The following is a 21,561-nucleotide window of genomic DNA, read 5'->3' on the forward strand; positions in this document are numbered from 1 at the left end:
TGGCTGTGGCTACTATGTAGCTTGCCATCACCAGTGTGTGTGTGTGTGAATGGGTGAATGACTGGATATGTAAAGTGCTTTGGGGTTTGTGTTTCTCCCTGAAAGCAGATGAGTTTTTATTAAGATATTTTAATGAGTTTACGTATGATTTTATATCTCATCACATAATCAGAATCAGAATCAGAATACTTTATTGATCCCTAGGGGAAATTATTTTTCGTTACAGTGCTCCATTATAAACAAACATTAAAAAAGACAGACAATACACTAACTAAGAATAGCCCAATATATACAGGCATATATATACATTAAGGCACTTATTAATAAATATCTGAAAAAGAACATGTGCAAGAAGGGTGTAGCTGTTGCAGTAAACAGTGTGTTAAGTGGATGAGTTGTACAGGGAGATGGCCACAGGCAGGAATGATTTCCTGTGTCGTTCAGTGGTGCTTTTCAGTAATCTCAGTCTCTCACTGAAGGTGCTCCTGTGACTGACCAGCATGTCATGGAGTGGGTGGTGTTATCCAACATTGTCTTTATCTTGGACAGCATCCGCCTCTCCGACACCACCTTGAGGTAGTCCAGCTCCATCCCCACAACATTACTCGCCTTACGGATCAGTTTATCGAGTCTGTTGGCATCTGCGACCCTCAGCCTGCTCCCCCAGCATGCAACAGCATAGAGGATCGCACTGGCCACAACAGACTCGTAGAAAATCCTGAACATTTTCTGGCAGATGCTGAAGGACCTCAGTCGCCTCAAAAAATAGAGACGACTCTGGCCCTTTCTGTAAAGTGCTGTGGTGTTTTTAGCCCAGTCCAGTTTATTGTCAATGTGTACTCCGAGGTATTTATAGTCCTCCACAATGTCAACATTGACCCCCTGGATTGAAACAGGGGTCAAGTGTTTCCTGGTCTTCCTGAAGTCCACGATCAATTCCTTAGTCTTTGCCACGTTGAGCTGCAGATGATTCTGCTCACACCACATGACAAAGGAGTCGACCACAGCCCGGTACTCTGTCTCATCATCCCTGCTGATGCATCCAACCACCGCGGAGTCATCAGAAAACTTCTGAAGATGGCAGGTCTCTGTGCAGTGGCTGAAGTCTGTGGTGTAGAGGGTGAAGAGGAAGGGGGAGAGGACGGTCCCCTGTGGTGCCCCTATGTTGCTGATTCCCTTGTCAGACTACAGACTAATAATAATAATAATAATAATAATAATAATGATTTTTGTTTTTACACAAAAACAAAAAATAAATAAATAGAAGCTTTAATGTCAAAAACATCACTCTAATTCATATCCTGGCGCCTCTCGTTGGCTGGAAGCAGCAAGTACGCCACCTGTCGAAACAGGCGTGAAACACACCACAACGTCGGAGTTTGTCGTGGTCACGTGACCTGGGTGTTTTCAACCGCACTTTGGAGCAGCGTTTCGAAACATCTGTGCCTCGGTGGCTCAATACGGTATCGAAACTTCAATATTGAGCTTCCCGTCGGCAGTACATAACGGTTTTGAAACTCTTTATTCAGGCTTGGACGTGCGCATGCGTAGGAGGGTTTTACATGTTGGATCGAAGCACGCGCTTGTGAGTCCTCGTTACACACAAATCATTGTACACGTTTGTAAATCATCATATCGTCATGTCGTACTCGTTCGTAACACTTATCTTTATCTCCAAATAAACTTGAGTAACAGGTTAACTCAACCACAAGAGCGAACTAGTGACGGAAAGAATAATCGTCCGTCATGAGCGCGTTCATAGTGAAACGTTACTATTTCCTGTTGTGATCAACGTTTCCTTATCGAATTAACTTATGAACGCAAAACCGTTTTGAAGAAGCGTTTGAATAGAGGACAAAATTAACATATGCCACCTATTTTATTATTTGTGCTGGATAAATTAGCAAATTTCCACTCTTTGGCTTCTAATTGTGCAATATTTGACTTGTTTATCGACTGAACGAGTCAAGTGTAGCCCCTGCCTTTTTTTCCTTCTTTTTTTTTGTCTTAACAGGAAGGAATTGTGCCCGGGATTGTTTTAGGACTGCTCTGACATTCAAAGTGTAGAGGTGTACATGTCTGTAGATGATTGTCTCTTCCTGCTTTGGGTGTGTCTACTACCTCCCGGGTTACAGTACACATCCACGGTCCCAGTGCTTGAACACATGGCATGACAGCAGGTCATTAGCGCTGTCCGCGATATTTGGGAGAAGGTAAGATAAATTCCGTTAAGATCTGAAAGTTTTTGTTGAAGTTAATGTTTGGTCCTTTACATGGAGAAGGCTGTATATGCGTGTACTCGACCAGCAATGGCTATTTAAATTTATCACATTCCATAAAGTGAATGTAGGACCTTAATTTACAAACAGTTTAAGCTAAGTGATAAGACTAAAAAATGCTTCTGTTTTGTTATTACATTCATTACCATGAAGTAAAGTGAAAGTGTGAAGATGGCAAATACACCAGCCCTGTCCACCTCCGAAGGTGGAGAAGCAGATGCAGGGAGTAAAACCAGTGATTCCTTCTCATTTTTGGATGTCCTCCATGCCAATCAGTTTGAAGGAGAGTTTGTTGAACCTCAACACGCTGAGCAAGTGGAGGAAAACTTTTACAGAGGGGCCCCACCGAACTGGTTAAACTTCTATATCAGTGAACAAGCAGTGTCAGATGGCACTGCAACTCCTTTTATCAAACGAGATGGATATGAAACCCTGAAGGATCAAATTCACCTGAGAAGAAAAGGCCCTGGGACATCAACAATTAAACTGTTTCATCAACAAGGATGTGGGGGAACCACGCTGGCTATGCAGGTGCTGTGGGACTTGAGGAAAACCTTCAGATGTGCTGTTTTGACAGGCTCAACATTAGATATCACAAAAGTTGCGCAAGATGTGGTCAGCCTTTTTACAGCAGGCAGCCATGGCCACCAGAAAACTGTGCTGTTGTTACTAAATGATGAGTTCATATTGGAAATCCTCCAGGACAGGATTATGGAAGAGATTGCTGAACAGGATATAGAAATTGATGTGCCTGTGGTAATTTTACTGAACTGTGTGAGAAGCAGTGACGGGATTATCCACCAAAAGGAGCATTTTTATGAACTGAGACAAAAATTCAAGAGGAAAATGAGAAAATCCATCATTCTCAAAAAAACTCTCTCAGCCAGAGAGCAAGCAGACTTTGATATGAAAAAAGAAGAGCTTAGCAGAAGATTTGGTGATCGATGCAAGCAGTTTCATGGTTTTAACATTCTGCAGTCTAATTTCTCTGAAGGCTACATCAGGAAAGCATGTGCTACATTTGAACATATCAAAAGAACAAATAAACCACTGAAGACACAGCTTGCTGCCTTCCTGTGTCTGCTGAACGCCTATGCACCAGGTTCATATCTCCTGGAGTCTCAGTGCCTGGACTTCCTCAGAAGAGACAAGTTTGGTCACCTTTCACTGGAGGATCAAATGCAGCCTTTCAGTCATCTGATCATCACCTTCCAACAAGGTGAAAGATCTGAAAAAAAGGTCTGCATGGCTCACAATATGATAGCGCAATATTGTACTGAACTGTTGGCAAATGCGGGTGTGACCAGAAGTGACACAACAAGACACTTCTTGAACAGTTTTTGCAGAAGTTACGTTCCTCCATATTTACTCGGGTTTATCAAAGACATGCTAAATAAAAGAGAAATTACGGTAATAGAGGACCCAACTGATGGCATTAAACAATGGAAAGAAAAGTTTTCCAGACTGATTCAAGATATTACAAAGAGAGAAGATGAGGGCAACAGTCTGTCAGTTTTGATAATGGCCTCAAAAAAGTTTTATGAAGTTTCACTTTTTCCACAGACTCTTGCTCGTTTTTATTATATTCAACTAAGAGACTACTACAATGCAGAAATTTGGGCAAAAGAAGCAAAGCGGAGAGCTCCTTGGAGTTCATTTGTTGCAGATACACTAGGCCAAGTCCACAAGAGCCACCTAAAGAATATGCCCGCTTATACCAGACCAAGCGAAATTTTGCAGCTGGCACAAAAAGCCATTGAAGCTTTTGAAGATGAAGAAAAACTTGCTAAAAATGAACATGCAAAGGGTAAACAAGGAGATGTGAATATAAAAGTCTTGCGTGCTTTAAACACCAGAGGGCTGTTTGGTTATCTGGAAGTTTGCAGCCTGTTGTATGACCATCTTATCAGACATGATGAACTTTGGAAGCAAGTTCTCACAAGAACCGTGTCACTGGACTCTGTCCTGCAATCCACTGAAGATTGGAACATTGTCAGGTTTAAGGAGCTAATAAACAGCCTCAGAGATTTGGTTGAGAAAAGATTTGAATTTTTTGACACGTTTTTAACGTATTCATATTCTATTGTAAAGAATGAAGATCCAGTCTACATTTCCAGAAAGACAGCAGAATGCTACAAAAAGTATGTTGGAGATGCTGAACCAAATGATCAACTCCAGAAAGCCTTCCACAAACTTAAACAAAAACTGGCTGTCACTTCTCCGGGAGTACTTTCATGTCTTGAAAGATGCACTAGATCAGACACCAAGGACATTGCTGTATGGTGGAAAGAAATCTGTCAACACGAATACTCTACTAGACATGCCTTACTCAACTACATTCTGGCCAATATCATGCTGATAAATATGAAAGAACCTCCCTCCAGCTCCGACTACCAAAGCAGCTTTACAGAGAAAATGCCACTGGCTCCTGAGATGCAGCCCGAGTTTCACATGTTAGCCCTGCTGTTGTGTTGGCCTACAGATGGTGAAGACAATTTGGCCTCTGACCTCCCTCATTTAATCCAAAATATTCTGCATTCCTATGAACAAGAATATAAGTCACTCTTTCAGTCGAGGTACCTTCGACCCCTATTTTTTCTTGGACCGGGTCAGGGTCTGAACAGATTTGTTCACAGACGCAACCTTGAGATCTTGTGGACCCAAGATGCACTGAAAGCCTCAAACACAAACTGGAGGGACGACGATATTTTCACTGATCCGACAGTCCAAGGCAAACTCCTCAGAATTGAAGGTATAGTGCAAGATTACAGGCTGTATGCAACATTTGGCGACACAGAGATCGAGTTAGATGCCAACCGAAAAGACAGCCTCTGGAAATCAGGCCATGTGTTCTTTTATCTTGGATTTACAATCGGAGGTCCTGTTGCTTACAACGTTCACAGAGCTGAGGGTAAGAAAATTAAGTTACTAAAGTCCTCATCTTTAACAAATGTCATATGTGTTAATAATACACATTTTGTACTGCCATTATTAAAGTGATTTAGTGCTGCGTACAAAGGTTTCCTGTACTAAACTGGTTTTATTGTTACACTTAAAGATTCTAACAATAAAAAATAGACATCTTATATGTACTTAATGTAATTTCGTTATGTAGAAATCTCACACAAGATAGCACTTGTGTTAAAGGGGAAAAAAACAATGTGTCTCAATGACATTTTGTTGACCAGCTCTTTAAAATTTGACTTTGCTTTACAAGAACCATCAGAGAGACCTCTGGAGACTTTTGACAATGAAACAGTAAGTTTCTATTTCTCTGGGATTTTGTTTGTTTCTCATAAATTGTATGTCACATAAAAATTCTAAAGTCATAATGTAAATGTATAATAATATTTTAAAGATATAATGAAAAAAATATCTTGTACAACAGGACTGCAGTCAGTGGACGGAGCTGAAACCTGAAGTTGAGATAATGGAGGAGGTTCATACTTACAGGTAAAGGTTATCGATAACTATAAGACAGACCATAAAGTAATTCATTACAAATGCCATTTTATGTTATTTGCTTTGCAGTTTTGCGGTTTCTGTTTGTGTATGTGAACAGAGCATAACAGAGCAGTTTGTCTTGTCTATTCAAATTCAGCCTGCAGTCTGAAAGTGGCAACTATGAATGCAGCGAGTCTGCCTTGCGGTGGGTTTGTAAGGAAACGGTCAGCTTCAGATACCAGTTTAGCTCATGGGAGCGATTCATGAGGAAACCTGTATGCATGGACTACATACCAGCAGGACCCCTAATGGACATCAAAGTCACAGATGGAAAGCTAGAGGAAGTCCGTCTGCCGCACTGGATCTGTACAGGTGAGAAGTCGTAAAACACATATGATTGTTTTATTACAGTAATAAAGATATTTATGGACACATGACTGTTTGTGCTTTGCAGGTGAAAATGCAGCGATGTCAGACATATTTCGAGTTCTGCATGTGGACAGCAGTGGAGATTATTTGGAGCAAGTGTCTGAAATGACATCATCCCATGTGAAGTTAAACCAGCCGGATTTCTCTCTAAGAGGAGCCATGATCCTAAAGAAACTGGGCCTGTATCTAAAAGTTTTTGCAGACGTGTTGATATACACAAGAATCACATCTGGCCTCACTCTGCACGTTTACCTGGTTCCACACGATCCTCTAATACAACAGGTAATGTGATGTCACATACTGGAGCAACAATACAAAGTAGAAGTGAGGAAAAATATCATCAAGGTGATATATAATAACAAACAGAGAAATAAACTGCTCTCATTGATAAATACAAAAACACAGTGACACTACAAGGCAGCAAATTAATAGAGTTTGGTCTCTAAATGTTTTGACAACCCAGCTGACAACATCACTGACTTTCAGGCAGAAAGAAACTGCATTAAAAGTTAAGAACTTACAGCCATCCTTATGCTAATGTAATTTAATAATTCTTTCAAAAGCTGTTTTTTGAACAGCTTTGAGCTTTTTTTTAAACTTTGTAGTTGCCTTTCTTGTGTTTGCTTGGCATTTTCCCTTTTCAGTTACATGTATTGCAGTAGTGCAAATCAATGTTCTCATCTTGATATAAACACAAACACATATGTTCATTAAAGACATGAATAGATGTGAACACGATTCCCAAAGATTTCTAACCATTATTTGTATGTGAAGAATGGTCCATTTTTCTGTGTTTCAGGAAGTGGAGAAGAAGGAGAAATCCGACGGATTCAGAAAAATCAGAAAGACAAGTCCTATTGACCCTGTACAGCTGGAGAGTTATTTCTACCTCTCAACAGACTGGGACACAGCAGAAATCTGCCCTGAGGTTTGGACTAAGTCATACTTCTGTTCATTGCACCATAACATAGAAACAGCAAAAATCCTCAAATTTCCATAAAATGTTTTCTCTACAGAAACAGCAGTTCATGTTGGAGAGGAGCGACACTAATTTCTTTGAGGTGGTCATTGGAAATGTGAAAAGTGACTTTGGAAACTTGAAACTGACACTTGAAGTTGAGCACAGGGGAGGAAAGGAAAAGGACACCGTCTGGACGTGCACTGTCGGAACAGGTTAGTGTTTTATACGTTTTTGCCCTGATGCAGCTCATCTAAACTATAAACAGCCACCATTTGACCAGCATGAATCCTTTTATTCCAGATGACTATTAAACACAAGCATTCACCAAGAACAGGGTAAGAGTTTCGTTTTAATCCATTATTATTAGATTATTATTGTTATCAAAGTAGATCCCTTTAAAAAAATAGTTATACACCATTTTTTTATTCTAAGGTTTTACTTATCCAGCCATAATTTGAAGGAAAAAAGCCATCTGGTTCTAATCGAGTTCTGAAAGAATCTAAATACAAATCTGAGATGAGGAATGTGTTTATATTTATTCATTTAACAAAACTAGGCCAAAATGCGAAAGTAGTGTGTGAAAAACTAAGCACAACACAAGATTTAGTGGCTTGTAAAACCACATTTAGCAACAATAAGAAGCAATTAATGTCATATTACTTTATCAGTCTCTCACATCATTGTGGAGGAATTTTGGTCCACACTTCTTTACAGCACCGCTTCAGTTCATTGAACTTTGCTGTCATTCATTTACACACAGCTTTCTGAAAAAGCTTTTCAGTCCGATTTAGGTCTGGACTTTGACTGGTCCATTCTCCTGTGCTTGGGATCATTGTCCTGCAGCATGATTTAATTTCAGCCAAGCTTTATCTGTCAGCAGATGCCCTTGCATTTTTCTCTGGAAAACTTTGGTATACCGAGAAGTTCATGGTCAACTCAATGACTGCGGGGTGTTTAGTTCCTGTGGCTGCAAAACGAGAAGAGAACATGAAAAGAGACTTTCTCCAACATATAACATGCTAATTGAGGCCTTTAGGGTCTGAAATGTAGCTCTTGGGGTTTTTGTAGCTTCCCTGAGCATTGCACGGTCTGACATTTTCTGGGATGGTGACTCGTGTGAACACTGGAATCCATCCCTGAATGTTTTCTTTTTGTGAACAATAATCCTTACCAGACTGTTGGGCATCAACACTTGTTTCTTTAACATTATTACTACTTTCTTCCCTGGCAATCTGTCAGCTGTGGTGATTTCTTGTAAAGGAAAAGAGAGCATCTTCGTGGCTTTGTTTAGTTTGCAGCACCAGGCTGCTATTTACCCTCTTTATTAATGGAAGCATTAAAGTGTATTTAGTTTTTCAGTGTTTTGTCATAATTTTCATTAAAAAATGAGTGAGTTGATCTTTTACAACCTGATAAGGACAAAGTGATATTTATTATATTCTGATAAGTAAAACCTTAGAACTGAAAAAGGATTTACGTCCTTTTTCACAACTATAATCCTAATATAGACCATCACTGTCTAGTATTCAACAGTGATGATCTGAATGCTAGACTTTTTTTTTTTTTTTTGTAAATTTTCACCAACTTCCTCCGCTCAGGATTTGGTGGTTCGCCATTGGACAGCTCTGATTGGCAGAGCGAGTGAGGCAGCAGCTGTTGTAGACGAGCTTCAGGAAAAGGATGTGATCTCTGAGGACAAACATGATGCTGTGAGAAGTTTAAATGCAACATGAGACCAAATGAGAGAGATTGTTTAGTCTATGACGCTGACACAACAGAGGCAGAGACGTCCTCTATGAAATCCTGAGAGGGATGAAGTCTCTGAGGTTTCTCATGTATGAGCTTGAGGGATCTCAGTGAAAGAACATGACTGCTTATAAAATGGAGCCGATCTGTACATTTGATTAACGTGCGGCGTTCTCCGTACCTTCTGTGTAAGAATATGATGTGAAAGAATGTGAATACTGAAATCAAATGATTAAACCTAATTTTATCTAGTTAGTGGCATAAAAATTAAGGGTTAAATCTGTTGTTTAAGGTATATAAACCTATGAACATTGCAGAATTTTGTTTTCGCAACCAAATAATTGTTTGGGTTTTTTTCAAGTTTAAAAAATGCCTTTTTTAATAATATTTTACCTTTTTTTGTCTTTGTAATTTTATGTGTTTTATGTTTTCTACAAGATGGGAAATGGAAGTTAATCTTTATTCAGAAGGTGAGAAAATATTTAAATAAACACTTAATTATTATAACTCACATTTTATTATAACTAGTTTGTTTTAATTAAAAGTGAAAAATGATATTTTGCCTACGTTTAGTGTTCAAACTTGTCAATGAAGCAGAATAATTTGTAGATTAAATAATTAAAAAAAAGTTTTGAGCTGGAAAAAAGTGAGTATGGTTTTATTTCCCCCCAAAAAAAGACAAATAGAAATGTCTACACTATTTTGTTTTTCTAAAAGCAGAAAAATTAGTTTTTAGGGGATGTTATTGAGGAATGAGCTATGCGCTATAAATTAGTTGTCGTACAAGTACTGTAGTGCTGATACTTGGTGAAAGTTATTAATTCATCTGAGCGATGAGCCCCTCCAGCTCTGGACGCGCCTTGAACCGTGCTTGGAAATCAGCTTCGGTGTGCTGAGAGGTACAGAGGGAGAAGAGAAGTGGATTAGTACTGAAAATGATTATATGACCAAAAACTACACATGCACACTGATTTTAAGAGTAAGATGGAGTTTGGTTTGTTATAGTGAGCACTTCTACAGTTCTCCAACAGTCATGGACTAAAAGATGAACATGCAACAGCTAACTCAGACGGGACACAGCGCGGCGTTCAGAGTGCTCAGCTGGACAAAAATTAATAACACTGTTAGCAGTTAGGTCTTTAAAACCTCTCATTACACCTGCAGCACCTGCAGTTTGAGCTGAAAGCACCAAAAAAGACAAGCCAGTTCTTACCTTAATGACTCGGTGGTGAGTCTTGAGGACAGCATCGACATACGTCTTGGTGCCTTGCTCCTGCATCAGCATGACCTCTGTGCTCTTTGTTGGTAAAGCATAGCTGTATGTGGGAAGCATTAAAGAGCATTAAAACTAAATTTTCAGTCTACTACAAAGAAAAAAACCCCCAAAAAACAACAAATTTGCTGTAATATATTTGTCAGATGAGAATTTGGCAGATTATCTGTATCCATGAATCTTTTCACATTTGTTTAGAAGCACTTACATTTTCAGAGCGCTTTAATCTTCATCTCTATTTGTAAACAGAAAAATAACAGGGCCGTTTGTTCTCTTAACTTATGATGATGAATTTCTGAGGACTGAAATATCATAAAAAAGCTCATTCAAGAGAACAAGAGTGGGATTTTAAGTTTTCATCTTACACACTGAGGCAATGCAGAGGAACTTTGCTGCCACCTAGTGACCAATGTCTGAAATATATCAAGGTTTAAACTTGATCATCTACCATCCTTACTGTGGCTTTGACAGTTTAACATTTATGATAACTACGTCAGCGCCTTCATGTAAAACACATTTAAATACATTTTTATTTCTCCCTTTAGATGGAGAAAACCAACTTTTACAAACCTGCTGTTCATCCTGACTAAATGTTTCTATCTGCTATAAACACACAGAACCTGCCCCAAATTTCCTGGCATTGTTGCATTCTGATCATCAGCTATCATTCTTGCATATTTTGTCTTTGGTTGTTGTTGTTTTTTTTACAATCAAAAAAGGCATGTGCTAATGTGTACAGCAACAACTAGTCAAAATTTGTGTGAGAGTGTGTGTGACTGGCATTCTGGGTATTCCCTTATGTAGTTTTGTTGGTATTGCTATGATAAGGTCTTGTGGCTGTAATGTGGGTTCGAGGATATGGTGCTGCTGCTCGTAGTGTGAACTTTATAATTCATTTGTTAGGCCACCCACCTAGCTGCCACTGCTCTTAATTAAGTTGTCAACAAAATGAAAGAGAAACCCTTCTGTAATAAATATCAGAACAACATAATTTCATAAATATTTTTGTCCATAGTGGTACTTCAGTGAAAATGTGATATCTGTCAGCATAACAAGCAATTGGAATTGGCCTACTTAGCCTGTTGATTTGTATAAACAGAGCAGCCTAAATAGGAAACAAACTCTTGGCCTGAATAATTTTTTTAGTCTGTGCCCATCTGCTGTCGACACTTACTGTAACGCTTGCAGGGATGTGTCTGAATAGAAATTTGGTGTCTATGAGGAGACAAATGCCACATTAGTAATTTCCAGTTTTGGTGGTCATGGACAGTTCATGCAGAAGAAGTGAGCATGATTCATTGAGCTATAGAATTCATTTAGGCTATCTGGCAATTAGACATCAGTGACCCATCATAGCAGAATGAGATCCCAGCAGTGGGAGGAGATGAGAGCACCCCTGGAGTGTAGATGCTGGTGGTAGTGAAGATGAATATGAGGAGGTGGGTGGCATCAATGAGAGTCTGAAAGACAGAATGACAGAAAAGCACTAAGATTTCAAACACAGAGAACAGAAGGCAGGCAGGAAAATGATTGGACCAGAGTAATGATGTCAGCACTGAGTTTGCAGCCCGATGAGTGATTACAGATGTTCCTTACTGAACTTACACTTGAGCTTCATTATTGCTGAGGACCAGAAATATGTGGGGCTCAACTCCCAGAGGACTGTGTGAAAAAAGACAGTTTTGCCAACTGCACTCACAGCTGTGAACATTACACCTGCATCAGTTACACCGATCAAAATAAAAATAACAAAATAAACCTGTTGTTTTCAAAAGAAGAAATAAACAGCCTTAAGAAAGGTCCTCTTATTGGTTCACTGTAAATTTGGTCACATCCTGCCCTCTAGAGCCTACATCAAAAACACTACGTTAATATCATTAAAGAAACGTTCTCTAACCCGACAGAGCAGCTGGTCCATTGAGTGGATGTCACGCTTTGCCTCTCCTAGGCGTGAAATGGACACGTGTACCAGCAGAGAGCTGTAATTTATTTAAAGCTAACAAGACACTCCTGACAAAGGATGGTATGAAATACACTCCAGGCTCCTTCTATGCCACGTAAGATTAGGCTAAATGGCTGATATGTATTTACGCGTAAACGTGTTAGTAATGTTTCTTTAAGTTTAAGTTTCCCCTGACTGTTTTCATGATGCTTTATATACATTTTTAACCTCTGCTGGTACTGCACAGTACTGTAACTTAAGCATGCATAGGCGAGGCAAAGCATGACATCCACACAATAGACCAGCTGGCCTATTACACACTTTGCAGTGACACTGGGTTGCATACTCCTTATGAGGCACTATATTCACAAAGTGCAAAAAAAAGTCTTTTATATTACAGACAGTCTGGATCGAATGTGCAAACACAAACCAATGAAAGGAGAATAAACAGGCTTTAAGTGAGTGTAACGTCACCACAAAAATGTGATCAATACTGCATTGTAAGCCCCACATGTGAGAACTAAATAAAGAATTTTTATCACATTAACTTCTTCATTAGTTTAATTATGTAGTGGAAATATCAGTCCATCCTAAATAAAATATGAATGTAACTCCAGTATCTCTGTGCTGTGCTGGTTATTTCCAACTGCTGCAGTCATTCCTCCTGTGTTGTTTTTACAATAAATGGTCTAAATTTAAAAATTAATAAACATTTCTAGAAAAAATCTAAAAAGTTATCAATTAAATGATCTCATAATAAGTTAGATGATTTATGTTACATTCATAGCTTAACAATGTTTTTATATCTAGTAATGTGCACATGAGCCTCTGCTGTTTCGTTTGCTTTCTATGTCTTAATATACAAACGTAACACCTTAGACATAATTTAAGTGTCTAAGGTTATGGTTAATTGTTATTAGATGCTTTGTGGGGTGATACAGGGCCATGATAATGATATGAGTTACAGCAGATGAATGTGGCGGGTCTTGCAGAAGAACGCGATGTTGAGATGCCGCTGACGCCATCAAGAATGTTGCAAATGTGGGAATGCTGAATGTGCCTCGAGTCATGAGATGACGTGCAGCAATGTTGTTTGTTTTGTTTGTTTGTTTTGTATCTTTGAACTGTCAAAGGGAGGCTGAGTTGGATGAATTTGGGCTTTCCTCATTGTTGTGTTTTGCTTTTGTACTTCATGTGATTGCATTTTTCTAGAGGTGCACAGCAAAAATATAAAATACAAAAGTACTTTTCATTGAGAACAATATTCTCATGCACACAAAAAGTCCCAACTGGATTTAGTTACAAACTGCTGGTGTGGAGGACCCATGTGTCATGACGTGTTTGACGATAAGGAATTTCTGGTGATGTTTGAAATGATCAAAGTTCATTTCTAGTCATGTATGTTTTGCTGTAGCAGGCAATAGAGGTGACTTTGAAGCATTTTTAATATTAATCTTATCAGTCTTAGTGTGTGGCAGCTATGGCACCATAAGAATGGTGTCCTATGGCTCTGATTTTGCTTTCATAATGATAATATGTATTATTATAATGATAATAATACATATGAAAGCATTCTAAATAGAGTTAGCATGAAAGAACATGCACAGTAGACAAGTGTTTTTACTTGTTTCCAGCACCAAAATTCTATTCTGTTCAGTAACTGTGTGTTACTGTCTTTTGAGTCAGTCAGTCAGTGGGATGTTTTGTCTAATATTATTTTTGTAAAGCACACAGTTCTTAAATAATGTGGCAGGTGTGGTTGTTTCATAGTTGATCCACCTCGTTATGTTTGTCAAGAATTGTTGCTCTTAAATAGATCAGATTACGAGTTACGCCTGTTATTGTGCACATGGTTAAATTTAGTTGGAGCCTGAAGTGAAGCGATGTGATTGAGTGCTCTTGCCCTGAGGAATTAGCCATTTTAGTTGCAACATTAACAACATGTTTTAGCACACTTACACAACATCTCCTGGTGTATAAATACAATGCAAAACCATTTCCATTTCTGGGTTGCCAGTCAGGGAGAGTCAGCCTGGATGTAGAACTCATGTAATAATTTTTTTTTTGCTAATTTAGGCAAGAAGTATTTCTGGATTCATGATTTATTTTGGAGTGACTCCAGCAAAATATCATGGATATTTAGACAAATATAAGGATGTGGCATTTTGTCACAATTTAAATGAGACTGAACTAAAATTGTGTCACTTTGTCACTGTACTAAAATTAATTTAGCATTACACATCAAAACACAGTCCGGCTCAAAAGTTGAAGACCACTTGAAAAATGGTATTGAGCATGCAATTTATTAAAAACAACACTTAAACTGAAACAGGCTGTTTTACAGCTGATTAAAAGTTTAGGACCACACACCTTTAAAAGGTTTCATTGTAATGACGTTCCGATGGCAAAAGACAAATAAAAAATAAAAAACTTCCCTTTTGTGAACGTGGTCGGGCTGTTGAACTGCATAAGCAGGCTCTCTTGCACCATGGCAGGACTAGAACATAAATAAAACATTTCCTTTTTTTTTTCTTCATATATAACTTTATTCTTTCAGTGGCAAAAGTAAAACTGCTCCTGCTTATTCATCACTTAGAAGAAAAAAAGCATTTAATAGAAGCAAAATATAAGCTCTTTAACTCCATTCGTCTACATGACTGATGGGACTAAAACTCGTAGAAAAGTACTCGACAGCTGTGGGATCCTAAATTTCCCCTTTTCAGGTGGTTGAGAAAACTGGCAGTTTAGCTCTCTGGCAGAGACGCACATTATTTAGAAATCAAGCATTTCCACACGTTGTGCCAGACATTTTGTTTTTTGTTGTTCTGATTTTTGGCAGTGTTACTTGTACTGACAAGTCCAGGAAACTTCAAGCTGTGTGATGCAATGAACAGCTGTGTGTGTGGTACATGAAAGCATGTGGTCAGGCATCGTTTACGGAGTACTTCATCTGCTTGTGCTTTGTTTTTTAAATGACAGATCATTTTCAAGATTGTGTTCATTTAATCGTGGGAAGCCAAAATTGTGATCAAGATTACATTTCGTGGAGCCCTGTCATTTAGTTGTAATAACCAAAATATCCTAAAAATGTCCTTATTAAGCATTATATGCACATCTGCAAACTAAGACCTCTATAGCAACCTTAAAAGTTCATTACACCACACTCCAATGTCAGGATGACTATGTCATAACCTAAAAGACATTGGTAACAATTGACAGTCAGATAGTAAGAACAGGAAACATTGCAGTGGGAGGTTTCATTATCAGAAAAAGGAAACTTAAAATGCCTTTGAAAGAAATGAAATGAAAGAAGAAAAAAATGAAGGAAACAAAATATATAAGGATATGAAAGAAACTGTTGACAGTGTTACAAAGTTAACAGCTGCATGGCCTCTTGTCAGTAACATTTCTGTTGATCTCACGCCCACTCGTTTCCTGGAAATGTTCAATCTTTCTTGCAAAGTAATACTGCTGCATCAAAGTAAGAAAACAATAACCTCAGACACTGAAGACATTTTTTTTTTACATTTTCCCTGATCTTTCATTAATAGCTTCCTCTAGATTTTCCATCTGAATATCTTTAATAGGCTTCATTCCCATCTGCCTTTTTCTCAGAAACAAGTAAATATAAAGTCCTAATGATTCCTTCAAACATTTTGATCATATCTTACTACTACCTCATCTGGTCAGTATGTGCTGAGTATCTACCCCCACACCTACCTGGGTGTGACAAGTGGCTGTATACTATATATAACTCCAGCACAAAAGTCACTAGTCAGTAATACATGTAACATATGAGACGACATCAAACACATTTGCATCAAGTAGAACACAAGGTAAGAGAAATATTTATGGATCTCCAAATATCTAAAAGTTTTTGAGAAGTTACACTTCTAAATCTCTGTCCTGACACAAAAAGTGCTACAGCAGTGATTACATCTTAAATCAACACTGACTTTCTGCTCAACAGTCTCAGAGTTTGGTATGAAAATTGGTCAGATTTGTTTTTCTCAGAAAAATATATATTGAAAAGTATTTTATGTATGAATTTAAAATTTCACACCAATCATATACATGTTTAAAAAAGTTGAAGATGCTTGAGCAGATTTTTTTCTAAAGATGTGATGATATGAGATGGAATGACCCTACAGTCAATCTGTGGTTAGACCTGGGAAAAACTGCTTGGACATAATAATTCCAGGTTTTAGAAGATTCCAAGGGCTTGTAAAAATACAATACATAAAATATATTTAGTGGATAAAGATAACTTTAGGGGTCAGAATTACAAGTTTGATGTAGAAGTATTTATCACCAAGTCTGCTTTGTTTTCTAAAACACTTACTACATGCCACATTTTAATTAAAAACAATAATTGCAGATTATGTATCGGAATTTCAGGAGCAGGACCACGCCTCCAAACACGCTCCTCTATATAGGTTCCCCCAGTTCTGCAAGCTGATCCCTTGTTCTCCATTCTTTAACTTCTTCACTTCTATTTAGTACCCGTGAGCCGTGCCAGTCCCCTTCAAGGCCTTCCCCCAAACCGCAGCTCAATTCATGTCAGAGCATTCACTTTTACCTACTAAAACGCTGTCAAACTTAAAATGAGGACATGGGCCCAGCTAGTGAATAATAACAATTAAGAATAAAACTAACACAGTAGGTATAATTTGATGAATGTAAAATCCTAACCCTTTGTAATGTACATTTAAAATGTGTGTGCTACTGCCATTTAGCCTCAGAGAACAGTTCAGACTAAATTACTTTTATTTTCTAACATTCATTACAGAACAGGACACTTATAAGCTGAAGATGGCAAACACACCAGCCCTGTCCACTGCTAAAGGTGGGGAAGTATGTGTGGGGAGTGAATTCCGAGATTCCTGCACAATGTTGGATATCTTCCATGCAAATCAGTTTGAAGGAGAAATTTTTGATCCAGTACTCACTGGGAAGACAGAAGAGAATTTTTACAGAGGGGCCCCACCTCAGTGGTTAAACTTCTACATCAGTGACCAGGCAGAGTCCCTTGGGACTGGAACTGCTTTAATCAAAAGACATGGATACACAGAAGTTAGGAAACAAATAGAGAATTAAAAAAAATCCAGGGATATCAGCTGTAAAACTGTCACACCAACCAGGAAGTGGAGGAACTACAATGGCCATGCAGGTGATGTGGGACTTGAGAAAAACCTTCAGGTGTGCTGTTTTAACTGGCTCCACCTCAGACATGGCAAAGGTTGCAAAAGAGCTTGTCCACCTTTTCACAGCAGGAAGTCGAAACAACCAGAACACTGTGCTGTTGTTAGTGGATGATGAGAAAATCCTGGAAGATCTCCAGAGCAGCATTATGATGACAGCTGCTGAGCAGAAGATAGTTACTCGTATGCCTGAAAAACAATGCACCTCAACAAAGTGATCAAGTTGTCCTAAAGAACACACTCTCAGACAATGAGAAGGAAATACTCAATGAGATGGAAGCATTCAATGAGAAAAAGAAAGAGCTTCAAAGCAGGTACAAAGATAAATGTGAAGAGTTTCATGGTTTTAACATAATGCAAAGTAATTTCTCTCAGGACTACGTCAGGGAGGCATGTGCTGCTTTAGAAAACAGCAAAAAAAAGAAATAAACCTCAGAAGACACAGCTTGCTGCCGTCCTATCCCTGCTGAACGCCTTCGTACCAGGGTCATATCTCCTGGACTTCCTCAGACATGAAGACTACGATGACCTTTCACTGGAGGATCAAATGCAGCCTTTCAGTCATCTCATCATCACCTTCCAACAAGATGGAAGAGCTGAAGCACCCCCAAAAATGGGCTAAAATCGCCCCTGGAATTCATCCAGATGTTTCAGGATACAAACCTAGATGACCAGTCTGTGGGAATACTGTCATTTCTTGTCAAACAATACACTCAATCAGAGCTCGAAGTCATATCTACAAAGCATAGAGAAATGTGTCCAAGTGCAGATTCAGAAACAGCTCTGGTCAACAACATCCTCACACTATTTAGAGGGAAAATGCCATCGAGCAAAAAAGACCCACCTGAGCTGCACATGTTCACCCTCCTCTGGTACTGGCCTGTAAATGAAGGCCAATGTGATTATGACCTCAGTGAGTTAGCTCAGAAAATGCTCAAGTGTTATGAAAATACATATAAGAAGTACTTTCAAAACAGATACCTTCTTCCTGTGTTTTTCATTGGGAAAGGTGAAGGTGTGAAGAGAATTGTTCACAGAAATGTTATTGAGAAACATCTGAAAGTGAGACCGGATTGGAGCAATAACTGGAAAAATGAAAAGAGCTTCAGAAATCCTGCTGTTCAAGAGCTCCTTAGAGCTTGTCTGGCATATACTAAATTTATCCAAAATATATGAAAAACTTCCAAGTACACACATGTTTGATAAGACGATGCTTGATGTTTAAGAAAAAAAAACATTTACAATATAAGAAGAGATTTAAAGAATTAAATAATACTATCTGGAAAGTAAAGGAGGGCTTTATTATCCAATGGTGACAAAAAAACCCCCTTAAAACTTAAGGGTTTTTTTTTGTTACTGTTGTAACTGTTCACATTCACTTAAGGCTTAAGTGAATGTGAACAGTTACAACAGTCATAACTGACCTGAACAGTGTGTGTAAGTAAAAACCTCAAGTCACAATCTACTTCTGCTCTTTTTTATTTGGAAAATGAAAATTAAAAAAAAGTTTACAATGACAGATCGTGCAGAAGAACTGAGCTACAGAATTCAGTAAGGCTATCTGACAATTAGACTCCATTGACCCATCATAGAAGAATGAGATCCCAGTAGTGAGAGGAGAGCAAAGCACCCCCTGGAGTCTAGATGCTGGTGGTAGTCTAGATGAAGATGAGGAGGAGGTGGGTTGCATGAATGACAGTCTGAAAGACAGAATGACAGAAGACCACTGAGATTTTAAACACAGAGAGCAGAAGGCAGGCAAGAAAATGATTGGACCAGAGTAATGATGTCAGCACTGAGTTTGCACCCCGATGAGTGATTACAGATGTTCCTTACTGAACTTACACATGAGCCTCATTTTTACTGAGGACCAGAAATATGTGGAGCTCAACTCCCAGCATGCTGGGTGAGGACTGTGTGATAAGGGTAACGTTTTGCCACTGCACTCACAGATGTGGACATTATTCCTGGAGCAGTTACACAGGTCAGAGTTGCTAAAACATCAGAAATACCTGAAAGGTTTCTTATTAAATAAACCTGTTGTTGGTTCACTGTAAATGTGGTCACATCCTGCCCTCTGGAGCCTACATCAAAAACACTACTTTAATGTCATAAATGAAACATTCTCTAATCCAACAGAGCCGCTGGTCCATTGAGTGGATGTCACGCTTTGACTCTCCTTCTATGCAACGTAGGATTAAGCTGTATGGCTGATATGTATTTAGGTGTAAATGTGTTAGTAATGTTTCTTTAAAAGTTGGCTCTGACTGTTTTCATGACGCTTTAAACAAATTTTTAACCTCTGCTGGTACTGAAAACTACTGCAACTTAAGCATGGACGTTAATTTGATACCTGTAGACGAGGCAAAGCATAACATCCACACAATAGACCAGCTGGTCTATTATACAATTTGCTGTGATATCAGGTTGCATTTTCTTTATGAGGCACTATATTCACAATCCCCCTTGAATTCCTAAGGTTTTTGAAGTTTCACTTTTTCCACAAACTCTTGCTCATTTTTATTATATTGAACTAGAAGACTACTGCAACACAGAAATTGGTTAAAGGAAGCAAAGCGGAGGGCTCCTTGAAGTTCATTTGTTGCGGATACACTAGGCCAAGTCCATAAGAGCCACCTGGAGAACACAACCATTTCTGCCAGACCAAGAGTAGTTTGCAACTTGCCCAGAAGGGGATTGAAGCTTTTGAAGATGATCTGGAAGTCTGCAGCCTGTGGTATGACCATCTTATCAGACAATGAACAACAATGAACTTTGGAAGAAAGTTCTCACCAAAACCGTGGGACTGGACACTGTCCTGAAATCCCCCAGAGATGAGAAACTGTTCATGTTTATGGAGCTAATAAACAGCCTCAGAGATATGGTTGAGAAAAGGTTTGATTTTTTTTGACAGTTTCAGATTTTGTTTTGAAAAAAGATGATTCATCGTACATTTCACGAAAAACATCAGAATGTCTGCAAAACGTATGTTATGCCAAGCCAAATGATCAACTCCAGAAAGCCTCCCACCATCTTAAAAACCTGGCTGTCACTTCTCCGGGAGTATTTTCATGTCTCGAAAGATGGACGAAATTAGACACCAAGGACATTGAACTCTGTCAACATAAAGACTCTACTATACATGTCTTGCCCAGCTACATTCTGGCCAATATCACACCGATTAATATGAAAGAAACTTTTATGTTTCTCCCTGAAAGCAGATGAGGTTTTTATTGAGATATTTTAATGAGTTTAAGTATGATTTTATATCTCATCACATAGTAACAATAATAATAATAATAATAATGATAACAATCAGAGACTTTTTTGTTTTTACACATGCGGGTTTAATAAATAGAAGCTTTAAAGTCAAAAACATCAGTCTGATTAAAAAAAAATGGGAATCCTGGTGCCTCTCGTTGGCTGGAAGCAGCAAGTACGCCACCTGTCGAAACTGGGGTGAAACACACCACAACGTCGGAGTTTGCCGTGATCACGTGACCTGGGTGTTTTTAACCGCACTTTGGAGCAGCGTTTCGAAACATCTGTGCCTTGGCGGCTCGACACGGTATCGAAACGTCAATATTGAACTTCCCGTCGGCAGCACATAACGGTTTTGAAAGCCTTTTATTCAGGCTTGGATGTGCGCATGCGTAGAAGGGTTTTATATGTTGGATTGAAGCACGCGCTTGTGAGTCCTCGTTACACACAAATCATTGTACACGTTTGTAAATCATCATATCGTCATGTCGTACTCGTTCGTAACACTTATCTTTATCTCCAAATAAACTTGAGTAACAGGTTAACTCAACCACAAGAGCGAACTAGTGACTAAAAGAATAATCGTCCGTCATGAGCGCGTTCATAGTGAAACGTTACTATTTCCTGTTGTGATGAACGTTTCCTCGTCAAATAAACTAATGAATGCATTACCGCTTTGAAGAAGTGCAGGTAATGTTTGAATAGAGGACGATATTAACATATATCGCCTATTTTATTATTTTTGCTGGCCAAATTTGCAAGTTTCCACTCTTTCGCTTCTAATTGTGGAATATTTGACTTGAGTTTTTTTATCGACTGAACGAGTCAAGTGTAGCTCCTGCCTTTTTTTTAAACAGGAAGGAAATGTGCAGGGGATTTTTTTTTTTTTTAGAACTGCTCTGACATTCAAAGTGTAGAGGTGTACGTCTGTACGTGATTATCTCTTCCTGCTTTGGGTGTGTCTACTACCTCCCGGGTTACAGTACACATTCACGGTCCCAGTGCTTGAACGCATGGCATGACAG

General features: G+C 38.7%; 2 protein-coding genes across 5 annotated transcripts; one reads left to right on the plus strand and one right to left on the minus strand.

The window, feature by feature from the left end:
- The first annotated feature begins 1,377 nt into the window (after window positions 1-1,377).
- Window positions 1,378-20,157, plus strand: LOC120439213 (sterile alpha motif domain-containing protein 9-like). Of its 4 annotated transcripts, XR_005612464.1 has the most exons (12): window positions 1,378-1,585; window positions 2,015-2,213; window positions 2,433-5,190; window positions 5,497-5,537; window positions 5,668-5,732; window positions 5,881-6,095; window positions 6,178-6,434; window positions 6,952-7,080; window positions 7,169-7,325; window positions 7,414-7,448; window positions 8,712-9,329; window positions 16,864-20,157. XR_005612464.1 is itself a non-coding variant. In XM_039609992.1 (10 exons), the coding sequence occupies exons 2-9, from the start codon at window positions 2,451-2,453 to the stop codon at window positions 7,422-7,424; spliced, it is 3,615 nt and encodes a 1,204-aa protein (XP_039465926.1). In that variant the 5' UTR covers window positions 1,378-2,213; window positions 2,433-2,450; the 3' UTR covers window positions 7,425-7,448; window positions 16,864-20,157. The 4 variants fall into 4 exon arrangements, 2 of the variants coding, with proteins under 2 accessions (XP_039465926.1, XP_039465925.1); XR_005612463.1 differs by having other exon boundaries at window positions 1,378-2,213; XM_039609992.1 differs by lacking the exon at window positions 8,712-9,329 and having other exon boundaries at window positions 1,378-2,213.
- Window positions 9,218-10,706, minus strand: LOC116327251 (39S ribosomal protein L48, mitochondrial-like). Its single transcript, XM_039600195.1, has 2 exons — window positions 9,938-10,706; window positions 9,218-9,751 (listed from the first exon to the last, which is right to left on the minus strand). The coding sequence occupies exons 1-2, from the start codon at window positions 10,190-10,192 to the stop codon at window positions 9,677-9,679; spliced, it is 330 nt and encodes a 109-aa protein (XP_039456129.1). The 5' UTR covers window positions 10,193-10,706; the 3' UTR covers window positions 9,218-9,676.
- Window positions 20,158-21,561: the final 1,404 nt, after the last annotated feature.

The sequence above is a fragment of the Oreochromis aureus genome, linkage group 3 (genome assembly GCF_013358895.1).
Source record: "Oreochromis aureus strain Israel breed Guangdong linkage group 3, ZZ_aureus, whole genome shotgun sequence".
Lineage (NCBI taxonomy): Eukaryota > Metazoa > Chordata > Actinopteri > Cichliformes > Cichlidae > Oreochromis > Oreochromis aureus.